We start from the raw sequence: 26,950 nt of genomic DNA, 5'->3' as shown, positions 1-26,950 counted from the left end.
TATCATTAAAACTTGAATTAAATGTCAGAAGCAAAAACCAAGGCAGCTCACCAAAGATGTCCATGACTGATGAAAGTAGTAGTCCAATAAGGTTTGGTAGTTGTCTGCAGGAAGGCTCAGATAGTGGCCACAACAGAAGAACACAGACTGAGAAAATATCTTTCTAGGACAGGACAAAAAAGCACAAAAACAAACAAAGTGGACAGAACAGACAGCTAAGACACATTCCCTGTCCGACCTGCTTATACATCGGTATCTAGTCGAAAAGAGGATACTGATGGGTCAACTGCAGAGCACTAACATTGAGGGAATTTTTATTTTGTTGTATCAGTGCAGAGTGGCAGATTGTGGCAATTTTTTGTGCAAGCCCTGTTTTTGTGCAAAAAATGCTTTGCTAACTTGAAGATTTTGCCATTTTGTGCTGATGCAGAAAGTAATAAATTCCCTTCATTGAGTTTAATGGGCCTGACATGGTCAACAAGTGACACATTTGGCCCTTTTTCCAAATGTATACATTTATTTTGCGAGACTAAAAAGTGTCCAGAAATGGCATGTAGTTTTCATGTGACCACTGGAACCAATAGTCTCAGGAGTGTCCTCAATGGTATGCCACAGTCACATGTCGACACATCAGGTCTGGAGCCCTTTTATTAAAGGCCAACAGGAGAGCAGAGAACCATTGTCATTGAAGTGTCAGGGGATTAGTAAGGTGGTTATTACTCTTTGTTGTGTTATTACATTGCCAGGTGTTTTTGGAAAACCTCTATAAAAATATACCAATTTAATGTCAAACAAAATATGCAGTAAACCTAGTTGGTATTGCTAAGGTAAATACCTTTTAGGGGTTTTATTTGGGGAAGCACTATGTTTCTTAACTGCCCAGCTTTCCTGTGTTGTTTTCGGAAGGGCATATTATTGCTTTTATTTATATTTATTGCCCAAAAACCTTTTCACGGCAAAGCAGGTTATTAGTTCCCCCTTAAGGGCTCGTTCACACTGGCGGATCCACAGCATATTTTATGCTGGGGATCTGCTGATGATAGACCCCTAAAGTGTGCCTGCTCGGAGCGGCAATCCGCTGCTATGAGCAGACACACTGCTGCAAATTCGTGCATGTACTCGCACACGTCGAGGCTGCTCCCCCTGCTTCCTGAGCTAGGCCAAGAGCAGCCGCGATGTGTGTGAGTATACTGCACATGCGTGCAGCGACTCGCACATTGCAGTGTGTCTGCTTGTAGTGGCGGATTGCCACTCTGAGCAGGCACATCTGAGGCACACGTTAGGTGTCCATCGTCGGCGGATCCGCAACATAAAATAAGCTGTGGATCTGCCAGTGTGAACGAGCACTAAGGGTACGTTCACACAGGCATATTTTTTCTGCAGATCTGCTGCAGATTTTACTGCCCATTGACTTCAATGATAGCCAAATCTGCTACAGCAGATCTGCAGCAAAAGTACGCACATGTGAATGCATCCCAAGGGTACTTTCACATGTGCATATTTTTGTTACACATCTGCTGCAGATATTCTGCCCATTGACTCAATGGGTAGCAAAATCTGCAGCAGCAAATCTGCCTTATGTCTAGAACTAGGGCGAGCTGTTTACCCAACTTACATTAAAGGGGTATTCCAGGCAAAACCTTTTTTTTATATATATCAACTGGCTCCGGAAAGTGAAACAGATTTTTAAATTACTTCTATTAAAAAATCTTAATCCTTCCAATAGTTATTAACTTCTGAAGTTTTCTTTCTAACTGCTCAATGATGATGTCACGTCCCGGGAGCTGTGCATGATGGGAGAATATCCCCATAGGAACTGCACAGCTCCCGAGATGTGAGTCATCAGAGAGCAGTTAGACAGAAAACAACAACTCAACTTCAGAAGCTAATAACTATTGGAAGGATTAAGATTTTTTAATAGAGGTAATTTACAAATCTGTTTAACTTTCTGGAGCCAGTTGATATATAAAAAAAAGTTTTGGCCTGGAATACCCCTTTAATGTCTGTAGAAGTTACAGCTTTTGGTATCCCAGCCACCTCTGGGAGCCACAAGCAAGCCAGATGAAGTCAGTTGGGCCTCCATCTTGAGATGGGTTCTGACTGCAGAGGTAGGAGCTACATTTATCAGACATTTTTTACATATCCTATAGATAGGTCTTAAATGTTTGAGATGGGAATGCTCCTTACTGTCTGTTAACAGGCTTTCTCAGATTATATTAACCCACTGCAAGTGCCAGCCAGTAATAAAAATCTTTAAAAACTCTGTTCAGATATCGACATTGGAGCACAACAAAAAAAGAAGAAACCAGTGGTTTTGTGCTGTGGCAAACATGGAGAAAAAATAATCAGACAAATCTTGGTCAAACATAAGTGAACTAAAACGTCTTTTTTTTTTCTTCATTAAATGACTGTTGGAAGAAATGGAAAAAGGATTAATGCACAAAACATGTTAACATTGGATGACGATGGGCATATAAGCCAATTAAGTTCAATTTAATGTTTTTATTTCATATAAGGGAAAACTAAATTGACATTTTTGTACTGCTGACTGCTCCTGACCACAAACTACTGAAAGGAAACAGCCGAGCTGCTTTCCTCATCCACTTAAGCAAAGATGTGTATGTGGCTACCCATCTGCCAACCATTTCTGAGGTTGGGGATTGAGAAAGATGACTAGCTGTTATTAGGGAGTGGGCTGAGCACAATCATTCTGTAATTCTTGGAGGAAGAAGCGATGGCATCTGCCAAGCTTATAGAGCGGATCCCAAACCAAAAAGAAAACAAGGTGATTCCGCTTTCAGAATAATTTCAACTACATTTAGCCACCTCCTATAACTGTACAACCAGAGAGACTATTATCGTTGGACTAAATTAAGGACTGCTACAAAATCTTACAACAATCCAAATGACTGATGTGTTTCACCCTCAAGTAATGTGATTTATCTAAAAAGCTACCTTATTATTATGTTTATTGAATCATTAACTAGTCCTATAAATTCTTGCGAAAAAAAAATTTAAATTGTTGTCTGGGATACAGATGGGTTTCTACTTATTATTCTCCACAGCACTTCTGCCTTCTCCACATCTAAAAGTATACCTTCTGAGACTAGAGGGGTGGGCACCAGTCACAATCTATCAGATGTAATGTCCAATAATTGCACAGTGACTTTTTCTTTTAATGGAAGAATAATTTTGAATCTTCAATGACATAAACTGACCAGTATTTTATTTTTGTAGTATGTACAGTTTGTGAAATGCACGTTGAGCAGATTGTAGCCAGTAAAGTTAGGTTAGAACCTTAAATCGGCCTGCACTAACAGTTTTATGTGTGTACAGTATATGGGAATTTGTATGCTTGGATGCCCACAACGTGGGTGTTGATGTTTTTGGAATCCAGCAGTAGATTATGTGCGGCACTGGAGGCATATGTAAATGAATTATTTGCCTAGCACACCACCATACCTTTTTAACCTCCTTGGGACAATAGAGGTAAATGTACATCCTGATGCCCTGGTTCTTTGCACACCAGGACTTACATTTACGTCCTGTACATGAAGGGAGCGCAGGAGCTGCGCTCTCTTCATACACGGCGGGACTCTGTTGCCATCAGCAGCTGGGGACCACCAGTAATGCGAATATCAGTGATCGCACTATTAACATCCATGATCTTGCCGGTCTCTGTTATTAACCCTCTGTGCTCTCTCCTGTCTGATAGCACTCCTCTGTGCTCTCTCCTGTCTGATAGCACTCCTCTGTGCTCTCTCCTGTCTGATACAACTCCTCTGTGCTCTCTCCTGTCTGATAGCACTCCTCTGTGCTCTCTCCTGTCTGATACAACTCCTCTGTGCTCTCTCCTGTCTGATAGCACTCCTCTGTGCTCTCTCCTGTCTGATAGCACTCCTCTGTGCTCTCTCCTGTCTGATAGCACTCCTCTGTGCTCTCTCCTGTCTGATAGCACTCCTCTGTGCTCTCTCCTGTCTGATAGCACTCCTCTGTGCTCTCTCCTGTCTGATAGCACTCCTCTGTGCTCTCTCCTGTCTGATACAACTCCTCTGTGCTCTCTCCTGTCTGATAGCACTCCTCTGTGCTCTCTCCTGTCTGATAGCACTCCTCTGTGCTCTCTCCTGTCTGATAGCACACCTCTGTGCTCTCTCCTGTCTGATAGCACTCCTCTGTGCTCTCTCCTGTCTGATAGCACTCCTCTGTGCTCTCTCCTGTCCTATCAGACAGGAATAAGCACAGGAGTGCTAGCCCACCATCACTTACTGGACTTTGTCCATGACTGTACTTCAGCTTGGACAAAGCCATTATATTATAAGCCATGGTTTCTATAAAAAGAAAATACATTCTTCTAATGAAGTATATTAGAAAGGGTAATGTTTTGCCAAGATGTACAACATATAAAACGTTTTTTATCTGACAGTCCCAATTTAAAGGGGGACTCCGGTACATGAATACTTGTATATCCGGCTCTCCCATAGAGATACATGGAGGGGCTTGTTGGCCACCGCTTTGTGCCATGGTTGACAGTAATCTGTGCATGGAGAGGAGGTGGTTCCGTGCATGGAGAGTGCCGGGTCGGGGGTCCCAGTGGTCAGACCCCCCCGTGATTAGACACTTATCCCCTTATCTTGTAGCTGTGCTTCACACACTTGAATTATGACCAAGGCTTACATGTATATCCTATGTCGTTAAGGAGTTAATGAGCACTGTGTATACAGCTCACGGAAAACAATATAGCTTCTTGCTTTTCACCCTGATGATCATGTGATCGCTGGGTAATGAGTAGCTGCAGGATCTGCTAAGTCCTAGCAGGACCAGATCAGATCAGCTAAGCAATGCTTGCCAGAAAGTTGTTTTATCCCTGGGAATAATATGTTAGTCTCAGTAAGATTGGAGTTTATCAATTGCAAAAAAAATTTAATTGGTTGCATTCACTGCGGATTTGATGCGGAGTCCAGTCTTTTAGTTACATTGATTTACACAGCATTCACCCCTTAAGGACTCAAGATAAGGCTCTGGCTAGGCCACTGAATGACATTGACGAAGTTGTCCCTTAGTCACTCCTGTATTGTCTTAGCTTGTCAATGGGGGAGATTTATCAAAACCTGTGCAGAGGAAAAGTTGCCTAGTTGCCCATAGCAACCAATCAGATCGCTTCTTTCATTTTACAGAGGCCTTGGTAAACCCCTTCAGGACGCAGCGTTTTTCCATTTTTTCATTTTCATTTTTTCCTCATCACCTTCTAAAAATCATAACGCTTTCAATTTTGCACATAAAATTCCATATGATGGCTTATTTTTTGCGCCACCAATTCTACTTTGCAGTGACATTAGTCATTTTACCCAAAAATCCACGGCAAAATGGAAAAAAAAAATTATTGTGCGACAAAATTGAAGAAAACTTTTCATTTTGTTACTTTTGGGGGCTTCCGTTTCTACGCAGTGCATTTTTCTTTATTCTATAGGTCCATATGGTTAAAATTATATCCTACTTATATAGGGTTGATTTTGTCGTAATTCTGAAAAAAATCATAACTACATGCAGGAAAATTTATACGTTTAAAATTGTCATCTTCTGACCCCTATAATTTTTTTTTATTTTTCCGCGTATGGGCCGATATTAGGGCTCATTTTTTGCGCTGTGTTCTGAAGTTTTTATCGGTACCATTTTTGCATTCATCAGACTTTTGAATTTTTTGCGCATACGCCATTGACTGTGCGGTTTAATTATATATTTTTATAGTTTGGACATTTACGCATGCGGCAATACCACATATGTTTATTTTTATTTGCACAGTTTTTTTAATGGGAAAACCCCCTTTTATTAGGGAAGGGGTTAAATAACCTTTATTAACTTTTTTTAAACTTTTTTTTGCAGTGTTATAGCTCCCATAGGGGGCTATAACACTGCACACACTGATCTTTTACCCTGATCCCTGCAAAGCCATAGCTTTGCATGGATCAGCGTAATAGGGGGTTGATTGCTTAAGCCTGTAGCTCAGGCTTGGAGCAATCAAACACCGATCGGATGTGACGGAGCAAGGTAAGGGGGCCTCCGCTCGCGTCCTAGCTGATCGGGATAGTCCCGATCAGCCCGAATGAGCTGCCAAGAAGCTTTTACTTTCGTTTTTGACGCGGCGATCAACTTTGATCACCGCGTCTGAAGGGTTAATAGTGCGTGGCGCCGCGCGCTATTAGCCCAGGGTCCCGGCTATCAATAGCAGCCGGGTCCGACCCGGTGTGCTGCGGCGTGACCCCGTTTTAAACACCGGGACCAGGCGCAGGGCGTACAGGTATGCCCTGCGTCCTTAAGAGGTTAAATCAGCAGCAAACATAGTGGGTAAGATTTATCAAAACCTGTGCAGAGGAAAAGACGACCAGTTGCCCATAACAACAAATCAGGTCGCTTCTTTCATTTTTCAGAGGCTTTTTTTTTTTTTTTTAAATGAAAGAAGCAATCTGATGGGTTGCTAGGGGCTACTAGTTGACTTTTCCTCTCCACAGGTTTTGATAAATCTCCCCCGGAACGTGTGAATGTAGCTCACGCATGTGTACAACATATAACATTTTTTGAATCTGACAGTGCCCATTTCTATACAGAGAAATGGACGGATCTCTCGGCCGGTAGAGGAGCGAAGCACAATGCCCCCACTATTCCTGGTAATAACTATCGAAGAAAACATGTCAAAAGTTGTTTTTAATGACAGTAACGCTTTAAGTTTTTCATTTTTAGTAAATTTAGCAAAGATTTTAGAATTTCTTGTTTTAATTGTAGCACGAGGCCGCAACACAATAGAATATGGAAAAACTGAAAGTGCCTGAAAACACTGTATGCATTGTAATGTCTAAGGTTAGGATAAGTTATATTAAATGGCTTTATGTTTGCAATGACGTCAGAAAATCTTTCTTATTTCAGGTCAATTTTGTGACATGTCAGCTGTTTGCTCTTTTCATTGCTGTGTGGTTCCGTACTTACCTGAGTTCCCGACAAGCACATGTTACTATTCGTCATGTCATTGCCACAATTATAGGTGTTTACCTTGCAGTGTTTTGCTTTGGGTGGTAAGTTGTAAATGCATTACTTTTTACAGCTGCAACTATATGATTTCCTAGAGAATGATTTTTGTTATATAATTAGAATGGTCTTTGTAAATTTTACTTAAAGGGGATCTATGGCCAGTCCCAAAAAATCAGGTGCCCTTATTCCAACCATGTTTTTTTCTTTCATGCTATGCCCCCTGGTTCCCAAGATATAGGGATTTTACTACTAGGCTGATTATGTGCACTTTTCACTGATTTTTCAGGTGGATAAGAACTTTGTTGCAAAAAGTGATGTGACTACTAGTCCAAGGGGTTGTGATTAAGATGTTGATGAAAAAGGAATCTTGTTCAGTGGGCTACAATTATAAAGCTCCTAATCCCATTATCCTAAGCCTAGTATTAACATCCCATTTTGCAATAACTATCCTGTTTGACTATTAAGTGCAGGTTGTTTGGGCCTATCAAGAAAGTTAAAACACTGTTAAAACCAGTGCACCTGAGGCTAAGAAGTTATAACTTTTTTTTTTTTTTACTCACCTCTGGTCCTCTTTAATGGGAATTTGTCAACATATTCATGGTGCCCATGGCCTGATCCTGTCTGTGATGATATTAAAGGTGTACTGCAGAGCAGGAAAATTTATCTTCTGCACTGCGCTCCGGCTTTCCTTGCTTACGTAGCCGGGGTTCATCTCTGTGAAAGAGCCAGAGATACATGAGAACAGCGCTCTGGTATCTCTGGCTCTCCCATAGAGATGAATGTGGCATGTGCTGACCACCGCTCTGTGCACAAGGTGGGCGAGAGCACCATGCAGGAGATTGTGGGGGTCCCAGTGGTCAGACCCCCTCAATCAGACACTTATCCCCTATCCTTTGGATTGAGGATACATTTTACTACACTACAGTACCTCTTTTAATGAGACTACCAAAAAGTTTCCTCTATGGAACAGGAAATGTCAGTCTAGTATTAGGTCTATTAGCCAGATTTCAGATCCATAATAATTATGTAAAATGATGGTAAAATGGAATTATTAGAAATAATATTTTTAACATAAAGCCTTGATAATAGCAGTAGGCCAGTTTCTACATACACTTCCTTATAAAAATATGGACAGGGAGGATGTAAGGATAAAAAACCTGTCTTTTACCTTCCTTGTTCCAATAGCTTTGCTGTCCCCCAACATCGGGTTTGGGGCTGTGATGTCACATGCCTGTTCAGCCAATCAGTGGCTGAGGCAGAACGCAACTGCGGCCAATAATTGCATAATTAGCATGTAAGGTCAAGTGAGCACCGTTGTACCAGTGGTGGTGTGGGAAAAAGGAAGTAAGAAACAATCCTTTGTTTTTTTTCTCCCTGTCCATATTTTATTAGGAATTTTTGGACCAGACAACCCCTTTAACCTTGCCCTGATATAAACCCAGGGAAACATACCCGTAACTCAGCATGGTATAGAATAAAAACATAATTAAAGGGGTACTCCGGTGGAAAACAAATGTATTTAAATGAACTGATGCCTGAAAGTTAAACAAATTTGAAAATTACTTCTATTGAAAAATCTTAATCCTTCCAGTACATATCAGCTGCTGCATACTACAGAGAAAGTTGAACAGTTCTTTACAGTCTAACCCACAGTGCTCTCTGCTGACACCTCTGTTTGTGTCAGGAACTGTACAGAGTAGAAGCAAATCCCTATAGAAAACCTTTCCTGCTCTGGGCAGTTCCTGACACGAACAGAGTTGTCAGCAGAGAGCACTGTGGTCAGACTGTAAAGAACTTCTCAACTTTCTCTGTAGTATGCAGCAGCTGATATGTACTGGAAGGATTAAGATTTTTCAATAGAAGTAATTTTCAAATTTGTTTAACTTTCTGGCACCAGTCGATTTGAAAACATTTGTTTTCCGCCGGAGTACCCCTTTAATCATAAAAAGTCAAACTCCTTTTCCAGATAATGAGAGAATCGGCAATGAGGCATACAGGTGCACATGAAAGTGGTACATACAACTAAAGTGCATACAATTATTGCATATTAATCCATAAAGTAAAACAGGAAATGTCAGTAAGGAAAATGCATGCCATCAGGAGCTCTGTACCACCTACCCCTACGTACGTTTCGCAATGGCTTCCTCAGGGGGCGTGAGGAAGCCATAGCGAAACGTACATAGGGGTAGGGGGTACAGAGCTCCTGACGGCATGCATTTTCCTTACTGACATTTCCTGTTTGTTCTTACTATTTCAATCTCAACTATCTTTCTTATGTTTCCCTAACTTGTACCTGGCCTTCACTAGGACTGTCCAGCTATTGCCATGGCTATGTTCTTATAATATTCAATGATAATGCTTTTTATGGATTAGTATGCAATAATTGTTTGCACTTTAGTTGTATGTACCACTTTCATGTGCACCTGTATGCCTGATCGTTAATTCTCTCATTATCTGCGTATTTTAATGTTTATTGTGATTAAAGGGGTATTCCAGGAAAAACACTTTTTTTTTTTATATCAACTGGCTCCAGAAAGTTAAACAGATTTGTAATTACTTCTATTAAAATGTCTGAATCATAGTTACATAGTTAGTATGGTTGAAAAAAGACATACGTCCATCAAGTCCAACCAGGGAATTGAAGTGAAGGGTGCAAGGGGATAAGGGAAAGGGATGTAGTTTTATAATTCTGCATAAGCATTAATGTTATTTTGTTCCAGGAATGTATCTAACCCTGTTTTAAATGTATCTAACCCTGTTTTAAAGCACAACAGTTCCTGCTGTGACCAGTTCCTGAGGTAGACCGTTCCATAAATTCACAGTCCTCACGGTAAAGAAGGCGTGTCGCCCCTTTAGACTAAACCTTTTCTTCTCCAGACGGAGGGAGTGCCCCCTCGTCCTTTGGGGGGGGGTTAACCTGGAACAGTTTTTCTCCATATTTTTTGTATGGGCCATTTATATACTTATATACGTTTATCATATCCCCCCTTAAACGTCTCTTCTCAAGACTAAACAATTGTAACTCCTTTAATCGCTCCTCATAGCTAAGATGTTCCATGCCCCATATTAGTTTAGTCGCGCGTCTCTGTACCCTTTCCAACTCCGCAGTGTCCCTTTTATGAACAGGCGACCAAAACTGAACAGCATATTCCAGGTGAGGCCGTACCAATGCTTTATAAAGGGGGAGTATTATGTCCCTGTCCCTTGAGTCCATGCCTCTTTTTATACATGACAATATCCTGCCGGCTTTGGAAGCAGCAGCCTGACATTGCATGCTATTCTGAAGTCTGTGATCTATAAGTACACCCAGATCCTTCTCTACCAGTGACTCTGCCAGTTTAATCCCCCCTAAGACATACGATGCATGCATGTTCTTAGTACCCAGATGCATAACTTTACATTTATCCACATTGAACCTCATTTGCCAAGTGGATGCCAAGGCACTTAGTCTATCCAAGTCATCTTGTAACTTATGCACATCCATCCTCTATAGACTGTACCGTGCTACAAAGCTTGGTGTCATCTGCAAAGATAGAAACAGAGCTGTTAATACCATCCTCTATATCATTGATAAATAAATTATACAACAGCGGGCCCAGTACTGAACCTTGGGGTACACCACTAATTACCGGGGACCAATCAGAGTACGAATCATTGACCACCACTCTCTGGGTACGATCCATGAGCCAGTGTTCAATCCAGTTACAAACTAAAGTTTCCAAGCCCAACGACCTTAACTTACCTGTCAGACATCTGTGAGGGACAGTATCAAACGCTTTGGCAAAATCCAGAAACACTATATCCACAGCCATTCCTCTGTCAAGGCTTCTACTCACCTCTTCATAAAAGCAAATTAGATTGGTTTGACAACTTCTATCCTTAGTAAACCCATGCTGGCTATCACTTATAATACTATTATCCCCTATGTATTCCTGTATGTAATCCCTTATAAGTCCTTCAAACAATTTACCCACAATGCACGTTAGACTTACCGGTCTATAATTGCCTGGCGAAGACCTAGAGCCCTTCTTGAAGATTGGTACCACATTAGCCTTGCGCCAGTCCCTTGGCACAATACCAGACACCAGAGAATCTCTAAATATCATGAACAGGGGTACAGATATTACTGAACTTACCTCTCTAAGAACTCTTGGGTGTAGTCCATCCGGCCCTGGAGATTTGCTTACATTTACTTTACTTAACTTACCTTGTACCATCTCTACATTAAGCCAGTTCAGTACATTACATGATGTGTTACCAGCACTGACCTGGCCAATGTCAGCTCCTTTTTCCATAGTGTATACAGAACAAAAGAACCCATTCAGTAGCTCTGCCTTCTCTTGATCGCCCCGTGACAACCTCCCCATTATCATTATTAAGGGGTCCTACATGCTCTGTCCTTGGTTTTTTTGTATTTTTATATCTAAAAAAATATTTAGGATTAGTTTTGCTTTCTTTGGCCACCTGTCTCTCATTTTGAATTTTTGCTGTTTTTATTACATTTTTACAGATTTTATTAAGCTCCTTGTACTGTTTAAATGTTGTAGCTGACCCATCAGATTTGAATTTTTTGAAGGCTATTTTTTTGTTGTTTATTGCTCTTTTAACATCATTTGTCAGCCATGTTGGATTTAGTTTTAATCGTTTATATTTGTTCCCCTTTGGTATATATTTAGCTGTATAGTTATTTAGAGTTGATTTAAAGATGTCCCATTTACCTTCTGTATCAGTATTTGAGAACACCTCCCCCCAGTCTATGTCCTGTAGTGCAGCTCTCAGCCCAGGGAAATTTGCCTTTTTAAAGTTATATGTTTTTGCCTTCCCCGTCTGTCTTTGTTTTCTACATTTTAAGTCAAAAGTAACTATATTGTGGTCGCTATTACCAAGGTTTTCCCTCACAGTTACATTACCAACCAGCTCTGCGTTGTTGGAAATGATCAGATCCAACAAGGCATCACTTCTTGTTGGGTCCTCCACAAACTGGCCCATAAAATTATCCTGCAATAAATTTAGGAATTTTCTCCCCTTTGTAGTTTTATCCAGTCCCCGGCCCCAAACTATATCTGGATAGTTAAAATCTCCCATTATTACAACTGTACCTGCCCGGGCGGCTCTCTCTATTTGTTTATACAGCTGACCTTCTATCTCTTCAGTGATATTAGGGGGTCTGTAGATTACACCAAATATTATTTTTTCAGTATTTCCCTCCTTTTGTAATTCTACCCACAGTGATTCCACCTCCTCAGAATCATCACACACTATGGCATCGTTCACACTGACTTTCATACCACTTCTTACATACAGACAGACTCCACCACCTTTTCTGTTCATTCTATCCTTGCGAAACAATGTAAACCCCTGCAGATTAACAGCCCAGTCATGCGAGGAGTCCAGCCATGTCTCAGTGACCCCAACTATATCAATATGTTCCTCCAGTATCAAGGCCTCAAGCTCCCCCATTTTATTTGCTAGGCTTCTGGCATTTGTGAACATACACTTTACATTTCCATTAAGTTTTACACATATAGTCTCACTAATGGGATTTTCAGAGTTATTGAGGTTAATGTTATTATTTGAGTTATAAGGGCTAATTGTACTATTTAAGTTATTGGGGCTAATGGGATTTTTTGAGTTATTGGGTCTAACGTTATTATTTAAGTTATTGGGGCTAATGGGATTTTTTGCGTTATTGGGTCTAACGTTGTTATTTAAGTTATTGGGGCTAACGGTATTTGTTGAGTTAATGGAGCTTATTGTAGTTATTGAGTTATTGGGGCTAATGGGAATTTTTTTTAATTATTGGGATTACAATTTTTCGGGCTACATTTATTTTTAAGGCTGGTTTGTAACCCATGGATCTCCTTATCCACTGCTCTTAACCTCCCCCCACAGGACTCCTCTCCACCCACCATTATGTCCTGACCCCTCTCTAACCTATCCATCCCACTGTCTGCTTTCTTTGCTTTATTATCCTCCCCCCACTCACCTAGTTTAAATACTCAGCCACCCCTTCCAGGATTCTCTCCCCCAGCACAGCGGACCCCCTTCCATTCAGGTGCAAATTATCCGTAGAATAGAGTTTGTACCCCAATGAAAAGTCAGCCCAGTGCTCTAAAAACCCAAACCCTTCCCCCTCACACCACTACTTATGCCATGCATTTAACTCCCTAAGCTCCCGCTGTCTTTCCTGTGATGCGCATGGCACAGGAAGTATTCCAGAGAACACAACCTTAGAGGTCCTTCCCTTCAGCTTGGCACCTAGTTCCTTGTAATTATTCTTCAAGGACCTCCAACTACCATGTATTCTGTCGTTGGTTCCCACATGGACCACGACAGCTGGGTCATCCCGAGCCCCCCCTAGTAATTTGTCCACCCTTTCCTCCACATGCCGAACCCTGGCACCAGGGAGACAGCAAACCATTCGGTTGAGGTGGTCTTGGCGACAAATTATTCTATCCATCTTCCTGATTATAGAATCCCCTACCACAACTAACTGTCTTGGCCTACCTGCGTTACCATCCCCCACACTACTATTTGAGCTGTTCCCCCGGCTGTTAGGGAGACCAGTATCCACTAGGGTTGCCATCTCTGATACTGAGGCCCTCGCATCATCGCCCAACTTGGCAATTTTACTTGGGAGATCAGAAGCAAAAGTGACCTTCCTTTTCCTTGCCCCCTTTCCAGTCCCTCTAACTACATTAACCCAGCTCCCTACTTGGGCCTCCTGGCTAGTTTCTCCAACCTCCATTTCTACCACACTAACTGCTTGCTCTGTAAGATTGTCAATCGCCCTCAATGTTGCATTTTGCTCCTCTAATACGAGCTTCCAGGTGGGCAACATGCTCACACTTGTCATAGCGGTATTCACCCTGAAGCTGCTGCTCCAGAGATATATACATGTGGCACAATGTGCACTGAAGAAAACCTCCAATCCTGCTGTCCATATCCTTGGTGACAAACAGCTGTTATTAACTATTAAGAAAAACTACTTTTATCAAGGGAGTGTAATACTTACAGTTACAGTGGGTCCTGCTTACAACTCCTGCTTTTTAAACTTCTGCATATAAAACTTCTCAGATGTTCACACTTAAGAATACAACACTTTAGAATACAAACCCAGCTTGAGTTAGACTCAGTCAGAGCAGAATCCTTCCAATAATTATCAGATGCTGAAGTTGAGTTGTTCTTTTCTGTCTGGCAACTAGGGATCGACCAATTATCGGTATGGCCGATATTATCGGCCTATAATCACAATTTTGGGCATTATCGGGATCGGCAATTACTTTGCCGATAAGCCGATAATGCCCCGCCCCCACCGCACCGCCCCCGACGCACCGCGACCGCCCCCCCCCCCCGACCTGCCGCACTGCGTTGCACCCCCCCACTGCACCGCCCCGGCCCCATTGCCTCCCCCATCCCCGGTTTTATAATTACCTATTCCTGGGGCCCACGCTACTTCTTGCTCCTGCTGCGTCCTGCGTTACGCTGTGCGCAATGACGAGTGACGTGCGCGACATGACGTCACCGTCAGTGCGCACAGTGACAGCTCAGGAGGACGCCACCGGAGCCAGATGTAGAGTGGACCCCGATAACAGGTAATTATAAAACCGGGGATGGGGGAGGCAATGGGGCGGGGGCGGTCACGGTGTGTGGGGGGGGGGGGTGGTCGCGTTGTGGTGGGTCGGGGGGGGCAGTCGCGGTGCGGTGCGGCGGGTCTGGGGGGCGGTCGCGGTGCGGCGGGTCGGGGGTCGCAGTGCGGTGTGGCGGTGGGGGGAGCGGTGGCGGTGATAGGACTCAGGACCCCCGGACAGGCAGGGGGAGAGAAGCGGGTGGCGGCGGCGGCCTATGGCACCGCAAAAGCCACTGCAGTGCATTGATTTAAAGCGCCCGCTTTAAATCAATGATCTGCAGCGGTGTCGCAGGGGGATAAATAGCTGATAACTTATACCGGAATATCAGTATAAGTTATCGGCTATCGGCCCTAACCTCCACCGATTATCGGTATCGGCCCTAAAAAAACGATATCGGTCGATCCCTACTTGCAACAGTGCTCTCTGCTGACATCTCTGCTTGTCTCGGGAACTACACAGAGTGGAAGATGTTTGCTATGGGGATTTGCTCCTACTCTGGACAGTTCCTGAGACAGGTGTCATCAGAGAGCACTAAGACAGAAAAGAACAACTCAACTTCAGCAGCTCATAAGTACTGAAATGATTAAGATTTTTTTTATAGAAGTAATTTACAAATCTGTTTAACTTTCTGGAACCAGTTGATATATAAAAAAAAGTTTTTTCCTGGATAACCCCTTTATTAAAGTATATGTTGATTCATATGTGACTGGAGCCTTAAATTCGGTGATAGAAATATAATTTGGCCCAGTGACTCTCATTCCTAGCTGGTTTTTCTTTTGGAGTAATTACAATTAGATATGTAAAATTTCTTAAAATTTTTAAGGCATTGAAAAAAAAGAATTCTTGGAAAAATAGAAATTTTCAGAAAAAAGTGGAGTGGAGTACTTTTACAAATTGAAAATCATGTTGTTACGCTGTGAACATAAAATGCAGTGTATAGAAAAGTATTATGCTTAAAATAAAAGTACAGCTTAATCAGTAAAAAAAAAAATGTATTGGAAGACGGAGACTCACATTATTGAATGGATACTTCCTCTTTCTTTGCTGCTACCAAAGGATTAGTACATGAAAACATTTCCTATTCATTTTTCACTATTGTCAGCCTTATTTTATCATTTAATTATTTATTTTCCAGTTTTATACCTTATTATTATTTCCCTATTGTTATTATATTCTTATTTATTTAATTATTTATATTTCTTTAATTTCAACTTTCCACTTTTGGCTCCTTTTTCTTATTATTTCCCTTATATTTCATCCATACATCTTATAAATCCTTTCTGTATCTATTTCCTATCTCTTACACTCCACTTAAACACCGATATATTGTTTCTCATTTGTTTCTATTCACTTCATTGTTACTGCGCATTTGTGCTTCGGCCGAACGACTGGTCACGTGACTCTCCCCGCTCGAGCTGCCTGTTGCGCAGCTGTTATTCTCTCCCGCTCTCAGCTGTCTCACCTCACTCCGATGATTCCTGTCAGTGCTCACTGCATGTCAGAGCTCCACTCCTTTTAATACGGGACTCCTCTCTCAGCCCCTGATGTTATCGTTCTTTACACTGTTACCACCAATTCATTAATTCATAGGTAATGCTCCACTATATATCTATTAGTTTATACTGGGCATATATTTTTATACATATTAACCCTTCTCCTCCATTATTCTATACCCTCAGAGTCTGGATTTCCAGTACTAGCATTTCCACCTATTATTTTATCTGTTCTCAGCTACTATTCTGTGTAAAAAAAAATTACATCTAACCTCAATAAAAATTTTGGGCTGTGAAATATTTCCATGTACACCTATGATCTAATTTACTTTATCACTATATTCCCTTTCCTACCCTCCCTTCCTATATAAACCCATACACAGCGACATATTTTTCCTAATTAGTTCCATTTCTTATTAATATAAATATATTACAAAACTATTGATCACAATGTCTGAACAAAATACATCTTCTGACAAGGATCTGGAGTACATTCCCTGGTTGGACTTTATGGACGTATGTCTTTTTTCAACCATACTAACTATGTACATTACTAGTGATCAGATCCAAATAATGGTAATGAATCTGTTTCACGCTCAGTACAAACAGCTGTCCAATCCGCTAATTATTAATATACAGGATTCTATTGCAAAAAATATGGCTACTACCATTAACAAATTAACAAATTTAAATTTTATTAAAACATATTAACAAAATAAATAAGAATATAATAACAATAGGCAAATAATATTAAGGTATAAAATGGGAACATAAATAATAAAATGATAAAATAAGACTGACAATAGTGAAAAATGAAAAGGAATATTTTTCATGTACTTATCCTTTGGTAGCAGCAAAGAAAGAGGAAGTATCCATTCAATAATGTTCGTCTCCTGTCTTTAATAAAATCCATATTTTCCATCATTAGGACTAGGAAAATCTTCAATTGTTTGTGATACAAATGGAACAAGCTTCATAGCAAGGTTTAACATCGGATTAGCCCTTTAAAAAAAAAAAAAAAAAAAAAGAGAAAAGCAAATAGGAAAAGCAACTTGCTGTATCATTGCTATGGCCCTCATCATTTAATTCCAGAAAGTATTTTTTTAAAGTCTTTAGGACACTTCTGACATGCAGGATGTGTTTTGTCATCCTTGCAGTTGGAAAAAATATTTGTCACAGTATTTTCAAACTTGCAGCTTTGTTCTCAACAGAAATGGCACTCTACTGGTTTCAAATGCTGGATTTTGGTCTCACCATATTTGTGAGGGGAGGAAAAGAGAAACCAATTTAACAGTCAACCAGGCTCAGAAAATAGGCAAACATTAGCTATTTTGGGGGTGATTAATAATAGGAATCAGATAGATAAATAAGGCCTATCTAAGAGGACAGAAACAATCAGATTATGTATACCAAGAAGATGGAGCCCAGCCACAATCAACAAAACGAAACTGAACCCCCTTTTCCCTGCAGCGCCCGTAGAGAAATAAATGCTTTCCAGATGTCAGATTCTAAAATGTTTTATATGTTGTACATCTTTGCAAAGCATTAACCTTTTTAATATACTTCATAAGAAACTTTTATTTCCTTTTTACATAAATCATGGCTTATAAAATCATAGCTTTGTCCAGGCTGAAGCACAGGCATGAACAAAGTCTAGTAAGTGAGGGTGGGCTAGTACTCCTCTGTGCTCTCTCCTGTCTGATAGGACAGGAGAGAACACATAGGAGTACTATCAGACAGGAGTGAGCACATAGGAGTACTATCAGACAGGGGAGAGCACAGAGGAGTACTATCAGACAGGAGTGAGCACATAGGAGTACTATCAGACAGGAGTGAGCACATAGGAGTACTATCAGACTGGAGAGAGCACATAGGAGTATTATCAGACAGGTGAAAGCGCAGAGGAGTACTATCAGACAGGAGAGAGCACAGAGGAATACTATCAAACACGACAGAGCACATAGGAGTATTATTAGACAGGAGAGAGCACAGAGGAATGCTATCAGACAGGAGAGAGCACAGAGGAGTCCTATCAAACAGGAGAGAGCACAGAGGAGTCCTATCAAACATGAGAGAGCACAGAGGAGTGCTATCAGACAGGAGAGAGCACAGAGGAGTGCTATCAGACAGGAGAGAGCACAGAGGAGTGCTATTAGACAGGAGAGAGCACAGAGGAGTGCTATCAGACAGGAGAGAGCACAGAGGAGTGCTATCAGACAGGAGAGAGCACAGAGGAGTGCTATCAGACAGGAGAGAGCACAGAGGAGTGCTATCAGACAGGAGAGAGCACAGAGGAGTGCTATCAGACAGGAGAGAGCACAGAGGAGTCCTATCAGACAGGAGAGAGCACAGAGGAGTCCTATCAGACAGGAGAGAGCACAGAGGAGTCCTATAAGACAGGAGAGAGCACAGAGGAGTCCTATCAGACAGGAGAGAGCACAGAGGAGTCCTATCAGACAGGAGAGAGCACAGAGGAGTGCTATCAGAAAGGAGAGAGCACAGAGGAGTGCTAGCCCATCCGCACTTACTGGACATTGTCCATGCCTGTGGTTCAGCTTAGATAAAGCCATGATTTTATAAGCCATGATTTATATAAATAGGAAAAAACATTTTCTTTTTAAGCATTATAGGTTAATTTTGCCAAGATGTACAACTTGTAAAATTTTTTTGTATCTGACAGTGCCCATTTACATTGTATTCCAGGATTTGCTTGTCTTTATATGGGGACTGGGGAACTTGCAAAGGTTCTCTGATGTTTATAAAATAATCTATTCCCTACTACATTTTATTTTATTTGATTTATTTTTGGAAAAAGACAAAACCAAAGCGTCTTTGGGGAAAAAAAATATTTATTTATTTTTGCCTAATTTTTCTTTACCCCCCCCCCCCCCCCAGGCCTTCACATCTCTAGTTGCTGTCCACATCAAGTAACCACTGGTGCACAGAAAATAATCAACGTATTTCCAGTACTTCACAGACGAAGAAGGGTGTGTAAATGCATTAATCATTGACTGTGCATCAGTGGTGTATTGAAGGTGGATCAGAACCAAATTGTTAGTTTTTAATAAACTCAGAGACTATGATAGAGTGCAGGACTTCTCTTTGCAAACACTGTCTGCTGAAGCTAAGTGGGTACGGTAAACTGAGCTTGAGATTACATACTAGTTGCTAAATTTCCACATGTACGCTTACTTTCATATTTACTTTTTGTGAAGGATATTAGGGATCTGTTCAACCCATTGACTCCTAATGAGTTTGTAGGGACTTAATTTTACTTTTTACTGGGGAAAATAGCGCTGTATGAATCTGCTGTAGTGTATTTTGAATTTTATGTTTTTTTTATTAGTAAAAATGTATTTAAGGATATAATTCAATGAACTTCTGACTTTTTTTTGGCTTTTTATATTTTAGGTACTCTTTGCACATATTTTCTTTGGTTCTTTTGAGCTACTGCATCATGATCTATGCAAGTACTGAAAAAGTACACAGGTAAGGAAAGAACATAAACCAAACAATTCTGACCATGTGGTTCATTCTAATCCAAAACACAGCACATTGCATTGTCTAAAAGGGGCCTGTAGGCAGCACCAAAACGGTGTGCTCATGTAAGTACAGTAATCACAGAGGAGCTTTTATTCTTTATTTTGCTATGGTTACCTGGTAGTTCCTGCTTTGCTTACAACCTTTATGTTTTTTGGCCTTCAGATGCAAAACAAACCCCAAAATGTGTCACCTCAGGCTGGGATCAACTATATTAGGAAGGAAGATGGCACGCGTCACTAAATGACCTCTTTATCTTGGTGTGCTACTTGGTGTCACACTAGATTAATAAAGACAGCACTTTTGCTGGTTACTGCTAACTCCACAAACTTTGCTCTAAACCTCAGCTTTGGGACATGAATCTAGAGTTTAAAGGGGTATTCCAGGAAAAAACTTTTTTTTAATATATCAACTGGCTCCAGAAAGTGAAACTGATTTGTAAATTACTTCTATTAAAAAATCTTAATCCTTTCAGTACCTATGAGCTTCTGAAGTTAAGGTTGTTCTTTTCTGTCTAAGTCCTCTCTGATGACGCGTGTCTCGGGGAAACTCCCAGTTTAGAAGAGGTTTGCTATGGGGATTTACTTCTAAACTGGGCGTTTCCCGAGACACGTGTCATCAGAGAGAACTTAGACAGAAAAGAACAACCTTAACTTCAGAAGCTCATAAGTACTGAAAGGATTAAGATTTTTTAATAGAAGTAATTTGCAAATCAGTTTAAACTTTCTGGAGCCAGTTGATATATAAAAAATTTTTTTTCCTGGATAACCCCTTTAATTCAAGCCTCTCTTATTTATACACAGGCCAGATTGCCCTTAAGTGGTATTTATAACCTGTAAAGTAATTGTATATTGCTTAAACTTAAGCTTGTGTTTCATCTATATTTTCTATTATTTTAAATCCATAGAATATTGATCCTTTGGGTGGGGTTAGCGTACATATTTTAAAATTTCAAAACAATTGTCGACAATCTAAAATCATCTCACATTACTGGATTATTTGATGTTGTTCCTGAAAACAAATGCATTAAAGATGTGTGGTAATATTTATAATAAATGGTAAAGAAATTTGATAAAATGTGTAGTCACTTATGTTTTGTCTTTCAGTTACTCTTTTATACTTGCCCTGGGATACCTAACACTATGCCAGATTAACCGAGTGTACATATTTAACTATGGTATTCTTTCAACAGATTTTTCTGGGTAAGTATCTGCTGCCTTCTACTTGGGTATATAGTGTAAGGTGGGAATTAGAGAGGAGCGAACTTACAATAAATTCGATTCGTCACAAACTTCTCGGCTCGGCAGTTGATGACTTTTCCTGCATAAATTAGTTCAGCTTTCAGGTGCTCCGATGGGCTGGAAAAGGTGGATACAGTCCTAGGAGACTCTTTCCTAGGAATGTATCCACCTTTTCCAGCCCACCGGAGCACCTGAAGGCTGAACTAATTTACGCAGGATAAGTCAACTGCCGAGCCGAGAAGTTCGTGACGAATCGAATTTACTGTAAGTTCGCTCATTTCTAGTGGGAATATCTAACTTTTGCTGTGTGGGCCTCCAATTCCAAACACTCGTATGATAGGATATTTTGTTATATTGGTCTGTATATAGCATTAAATCAAAGGGGTCTAGGAGAAGTAGCATTTATGGTTTATTTCTAACATATAGCAATCATCAGAGGTTAAATGCCAGGGCACAGAGAAGTGGGGATAAGAGGCAGCCCTGGTACCTAATGAGGAAAATAAACCCTGTAGTGGACCAGAGCTCTGGGAGAGCTATAGAGTGCCAGGATCCGCTCCTAAAGGCACACAATGAAGCTCTAAGTGGTGAGGACAACATGTCAAGAGAAACCAACATAGCTGGAAGCACTTTTAGAAACCTTATGAAGTTTCCTAGAAGAAGGATTGCATTTCTTGCAGGCTGCCGTTTTAATCCAAATACCCCGTAGTATGACTTTATGATTTTCCCAAAGTGAGATGAGAGAACAAAGTGGTTTTTATAGGGTGATAAGGTTTTGTTGTAGGATAAGTTCACCTTTGCAGAACATGGCAGTTATATCGCAATGTGTAAGTACCCAGACCCCGACCCAGCAAAACATTTCACATATCTCTATGACATTACAAAAGCTTTTCTGAATGACAGTAAAAATGTAACCCCTTCCCACTATATGACATGTATACACGTCATAGCTGGAAGGTAGTTAACGCCCTGTGGCGGGTATACCCATCACAGAGTGATAACAGTGGGGGCCATTGTCATACACAGTTGAGCACCCGACTAAATAATAAAAAAAATGATGGTTGTTAGAATATGGCAATACAGAAAAAGTACATTTTTTTTTTATGATTTTGTTGCCCAAAGTAAGAAAAACATTAAAAAAATAAAAACGATATAAATTTGATATCGCCATAATTGTACCGACCCACAGAGTAAAGATAACATGTAATTTATAATGCACAGTGAACACCATAAAAATATACCAAAAAGAATGACAGAATTATTCTTTTTTATTCATCTTGCCTCCTGCCAAAAAATCAATAAAAACTGATCAAAAAGTCACATGTACCCCATAATAGTTTCAATAAAATATACAGCTCTTTTCGAAAAAAAATAAAAAATAAAATATACAGCTCTTTCCGAAAAAAAAAGCCCTAAGACAGTGCTATATCACACCATAATATAAAGAAGGTCCCAAAAGCGATGTCTAATTCCTGTGAACCACCTAAAGGATTAACAAAGTTTCTAAATCCTGTTCCTGAATTCTTTGAAGTGTACAATTTTTAAAATGGGGTGATTGAAGGGTGTTTCTAGCCTGTTAAATCCACATCAGAAGTGAACTAGTCCCGAGAAAAATCTATTTTGGAAATTTTCATGAAAATTTCAAAATTTGCTGCAATACTTCTAAGCCCTCTGACACTTTTAAAAGTAGAAGGACATTCACCAAATGATGCTAACATAAAATAGACATATTGTAAATGTGGATTCTTAATTAATTTATGTGAAATGACTATCTTTCTTAGAGGAGTTCTCCACTGGAAAAATGAAAAAAATAATCAACTGGTGCCGGAAAGTTAAACAGATGTGTAAATTACTTCTATTAAAAAATCTTAATCCTTCCAGTACTTTTCAGCCGCTGTATGATCCACAGGAAGTTCTTTTCTGTTTGAATTTACTTTCTGCCTGACCACAGTGCTCTCTGCTGACACATCTGTCCATGTCAGGAACTGTCCATGCTTGCTCCTGCTCTGGTCAGTTCCTGACATGGACAGAGGTGTCAGCAGAGAGCACTGTGGTTAGGCAGAAAGGAAATTCAAAAACAAAAGAACTTCATGTGGATCATACAGCAGCTGATAAGTACTGGAAGGATTAAGATTTTTTTTATAAAAGTTATTTACAAATTTGTTTATCTTTCCTTTCTGGCACAAGTTGATTATAAAAAAAATGTTTTCCAGTGGAGTACCGCTTTAAAGGCAGAGAATGTCACATTTACAAAATATGCTAATTTCTCAAACTTTTTTGCCAAATTTAGGAGTTTTTCCACATTTAATAACTGAAGGAATTGACCAGAATATATTGCTAACATAAAGTACAATGTGTCACAAAAAACAAGCTCAGAATTGCTTGGATAAGTTAAAGCATCCCAAACTTTTTGGCACTTATAGTGAGACAGGGTAAAAATAAAAAAAAATTACATTGGTCCTTAAAGGGATACTCTGGTGGAAAATTTTTTTTTTAAATCAACTGTTGCCAGAAAGTTAAACAGATTTGTAAATTACTTCAATTGAAAAATCTTTACCCTTCCAGTACTTATTAGCAGCTGTATGCTACAGAGGAAATTCTTTTCTTTTTGAATTTCTTTTTTGTTTTGTCCCCAGTGCTGTCTGCTGACACTTGATGCCCGTATCAGGAACTGTCCAGAGCAGGAGAAATTCCCCATAGCAAACCTATGCTGCTCTGGACAGTTCCTGACACGGACAGAGGTGTCAGCAGCGAGAACTGTGGACAGGACAAAAAATTAATTAAAAAAGAAAATAATTTCCTCTGTAGCCTACAACCGCTAATAAGTGCTGAAAAGATTCAGATTTTTAAATAGAAGTAATTTACAAATCTGTTATACTTTCTGGCACCAGTTAATAAAAAAAAAAAAAAAAGTTTTCCACCGTAAGGCCAAAATGGGCCATGTCATCGAGGGGTTAAAGGGACTTTGTAATCTGAAAATTACCTATTGTTTAAATCACATTTTTAGTAAACATTTTGGTAATGAATTTCACTATCTATATTTTAAAATAATCCTGCTATCTTGCAGTCTGCCCACTAGACTTAAAACTAAGCTGAGATTTTCAGTTTTTTTTTCTGTCAGCCGGAGGAAAAGTGATCTGTACAGCATTACAGCAAGATACCAGTCGATATAGAAAACAATAGGTGACATCCACAGCTCAGACCCCCCCCCCCCCTTTCTGTGGGATGATCTTTGCACAGGTCCCAGAGCATGCCTAGTAAACATTCATGTGAGTGGGATAGATCCTGTCTATTGCTGCCTATATCCACAGGGTTTTCTGTAAGCATATCTCTAAATGCTGTGAATAGCTCAGGCAAGATCAGAAAATAGAAATCAGAATTAAGTATCGGCCACCAGGCATCTCACTTCTTTGCAGTCTGAGGTTCACTGCCTGTTCTTAGGCTCAGTCTGTCTCTAGTAACAGAGAGACCAAGACAGAACACAGGAAGTGTGGGCAGGACTGTGTTTATATAAGCTGAGCCTGTCTGCCTTCTCCAGAGGATCCACACTGTCCCTGAAAGGTAAATCAAGGCTTCCCTCTCCTCTCTGATCACCCATAACTTTCTGGCCAGCTGTCCCTTATGTTCCAACTTCTATATGTACACAGTGATGCCTTCTGAATGTACCCCCCCCCCTTTTTCCTTTAGCTTATCATCATCAGCAGTGGTTCATTGCTTAGTGTAACCCTTCCTTGCTGTACTTCTGCTGTTTCTTTCATTTCTGTTTACAAAGCACCTTGTAAAGCCATTGCATCAATAACTCCTTCCCCCTCCTCATGCCATCTACAGCATGTAAATCATCTCCCATCACTGTACAGTCTGTTCAGTCCAATACTCTTTCACCAGCATCATCTGTCATGGCACAGCAGTAAGGAGTAGGTACTGTGCTGTGATTGGCCATACAACTAACTAAAATAAAGGAAGTGCATGTGTCTGGGAACTGCTGGCAAATAGTCCAGCTCTGGTACCTTTACCTGAAATGGAAAGAATAAGAAATACAGTAGGTGTGCACCATAGAGGGGAGTTTCAGGGGCTTAAAAGGTACTCCGGTGGGAAAAAAAAGTGTTTTCTTATCAACTGGCTCTGGGAAGTTAAACAGATTTTTTTAATTACTTAAATTAAAAAATCTAAATCCTTCCAGTACTCATTAGCTGCTGCAGAGGACGTTGAGTTGTTCTTTTTTGTCTGACCACAGTGAAACCTCTGTCCATGTCAGGAACTGTCAGCAGAGAGCACTGTGGTCAGACAGAAAAGAGCAACTCAACTTCCTCTGTTGTACACAACAGCTGATAAGTACTGGAAGGTTTTAGATTTTTTAATAGACATAGACCCAGATTTATCAAACTGTGGGAGAGGAAAAGTAGAGTGATTTTTCCACAGCAACCAAAGTTCAGCTAAAGAGCTCTGGTAAAGTGAAAGCTAAGTTGTGATTGGTTGCCGTGGGAAAATCACTCACACAGTTTGATAAATCTGGGTAAAAATGTACAAATCTTTTTAACTTTCTGTCACCAGTTGATTTGAAAAAAAGTTGTCTTCCACCAGAGTACCCCTTTAATAACAGCAGTATGAGCAGTAAAATTTAAGAATTTATCAAACAAAACCATGCAGGTTTTAAAAAATGTTTCAAAATGACAGGTACACTTTAGTAGTCCAGCATGTCCAAAAGTTCAAAGTGGTGTCAGGCAGAGGGCTGTCTGCTGTATGTATAATACAGGCTACTATCTTGGTATGGTCCCAAAGATATGTCCTCTAGAAGGGAAGCGGTGGGGGATGACAGTGGCTGTAAACAGTGATAGCCTGTGACGTTATCTTACTCAAGGGCATATAAAGGCCTCCACTTTTAGGGCATAAAAAATACACAATGTGGGAGATTTATAATACTGTGTGAGAGAAATGCATGTAAACAGGTTTACATAGATAAACAGAAACAAGCAACAATGAATTCAGGAGAGAGGTCTGCAAGAGATACTGGGGACAGGGAACAGGTCCTGTCAAATGCAAAAAGACATTGCCTGAAGAGTAAGCAGGATCGTGGTTAGGTCTGGTGAGTAAGATGTCCTTTGTTGGTCTATAGTGGTGCAAAGGCAGTAGCTCATGCAGGCTGTTTTGTGACCAGTGCAAGGTTTTAAGAGATAATTAGTTGTCTGGAAAGAAGTTTTGCTTGGAACGCTATAGACTGGTAGGGTGTGTTGAGATTTCTGTCTAATAGCACCATATTTCTTTATTGCAGTCCTTTGATGATTGTAACACAGAAAATTACAACATTGGCTTTCCAGCTACATGATGGTAAGATGTTTTACTTTATTCAAAGAATGTAGTGCCTTAAAGGGGTACTTCGCCCCTAGACATCTTATCGCCTATCCAAAGGATAGGGGATAAGATGTCAGATTGCCGCGGTGCCGCTGCTGGGGAGCCCTGGGATCCCTGCTGCGGCACTGCGCTATAATTACAGCACAGAGCGAGTTCGCTCTGCACGGAATGATGCGCAATACAGGGGGCGGGGGTCTGTGATGTCACGAGGGGCAGAGGCATGACGTCACGCGGCTCCATCCCCTGTATTGCCCGTCATTACGCACAGAGCGAACTCGCTCTGTGCTGTAATGATAGCGCAGTGCCGCAGCAGGGATCCCGGGGCTCCCCAGCAGCGGCACTGTGGCGATCTGACATCTTATCCTCTATCCTTTGGATAGGGGAAAAGATGTCTAGGGGCGGAGTACTCCTTTAAAATGAAATTCGGATGATGATCCAGCAGCAAAATATCTGTTTAAATTTCCCAGCAATTTCGTAGCCTGAGACTAAAGCATTCAAGATATGGATATGCTGGAAACCCTGTGCAAGTCTATGGGCCAAATCTATATCCTGATCGCTATTGACCTGCTATTTAAACGCCCTTAATTAATTGACCATCAGCAAGTTTGTCCACCTATAATAGCAGACATTTTGGCAAGTTGCTGACTTAGAGTATCCAGATGTATGTTAATTCACTTCA

At 40.6% G+C, this 26,950-nt stretch overlaps 1 protein-coding gene across 7 annotated transcripts in view; it reads left to right on the top strand.

Annotated features, from left to right (window-relative positions):
* The window catches only part of MBOAT1 (membrane bound O-acyltransferase domain containing 1), a 78,539-nt gene that overhangs the window by 15,966 nt on the left and 35,623 nt on the right, over positions 1-26,950 (top strand). For 4 of the 7 annotated variants that reach the window (XM_056521277.1, XM_056521278.1, XM_056521282.1 and 1 more), the window contains exons 2-5: positions 6,919-7,064; positions 19,556-19,633; positions 20,791-20,886; positions 26,192-26,247. In XM_056521277.1, coding sequence (XP_056377252.1) covers positions 6,919-7,064; positions 19,556-19,633; positions 20,791-20,886; positions 26,192-26,247 — 376 coding nt within the window. Of the gene's footprint in view, positions 1-6,602; positions 6,663-6,918; positions 7,065-19,555; positions 19,634-20,790; positions 20,887-26,191; positions 26,248-26,950 lie in introns of all 7 variants that reach the window. The other 3 variants (XM_056521283.1, XM_056521284.1, XM_056521280.1) reach the window with 2 other exon arrangements.

This window comes from Hyla sarda, chromosome 5 (genome assembly GCF_029499605.1).
Source record: "Hyla sarda isolate aHylSar1 chromosome 5, aHylSar1.hap1, whole genome shotgun sequence".
Lineage (NCBI taxonomy): Eukaryota > Metazoa > Chordata > Amphibia > Anura > Hylidae > Hyla > Hyla sarda.
This window is presented reverse-complemented; position numbering and strand designations above follow the sequence as displayed.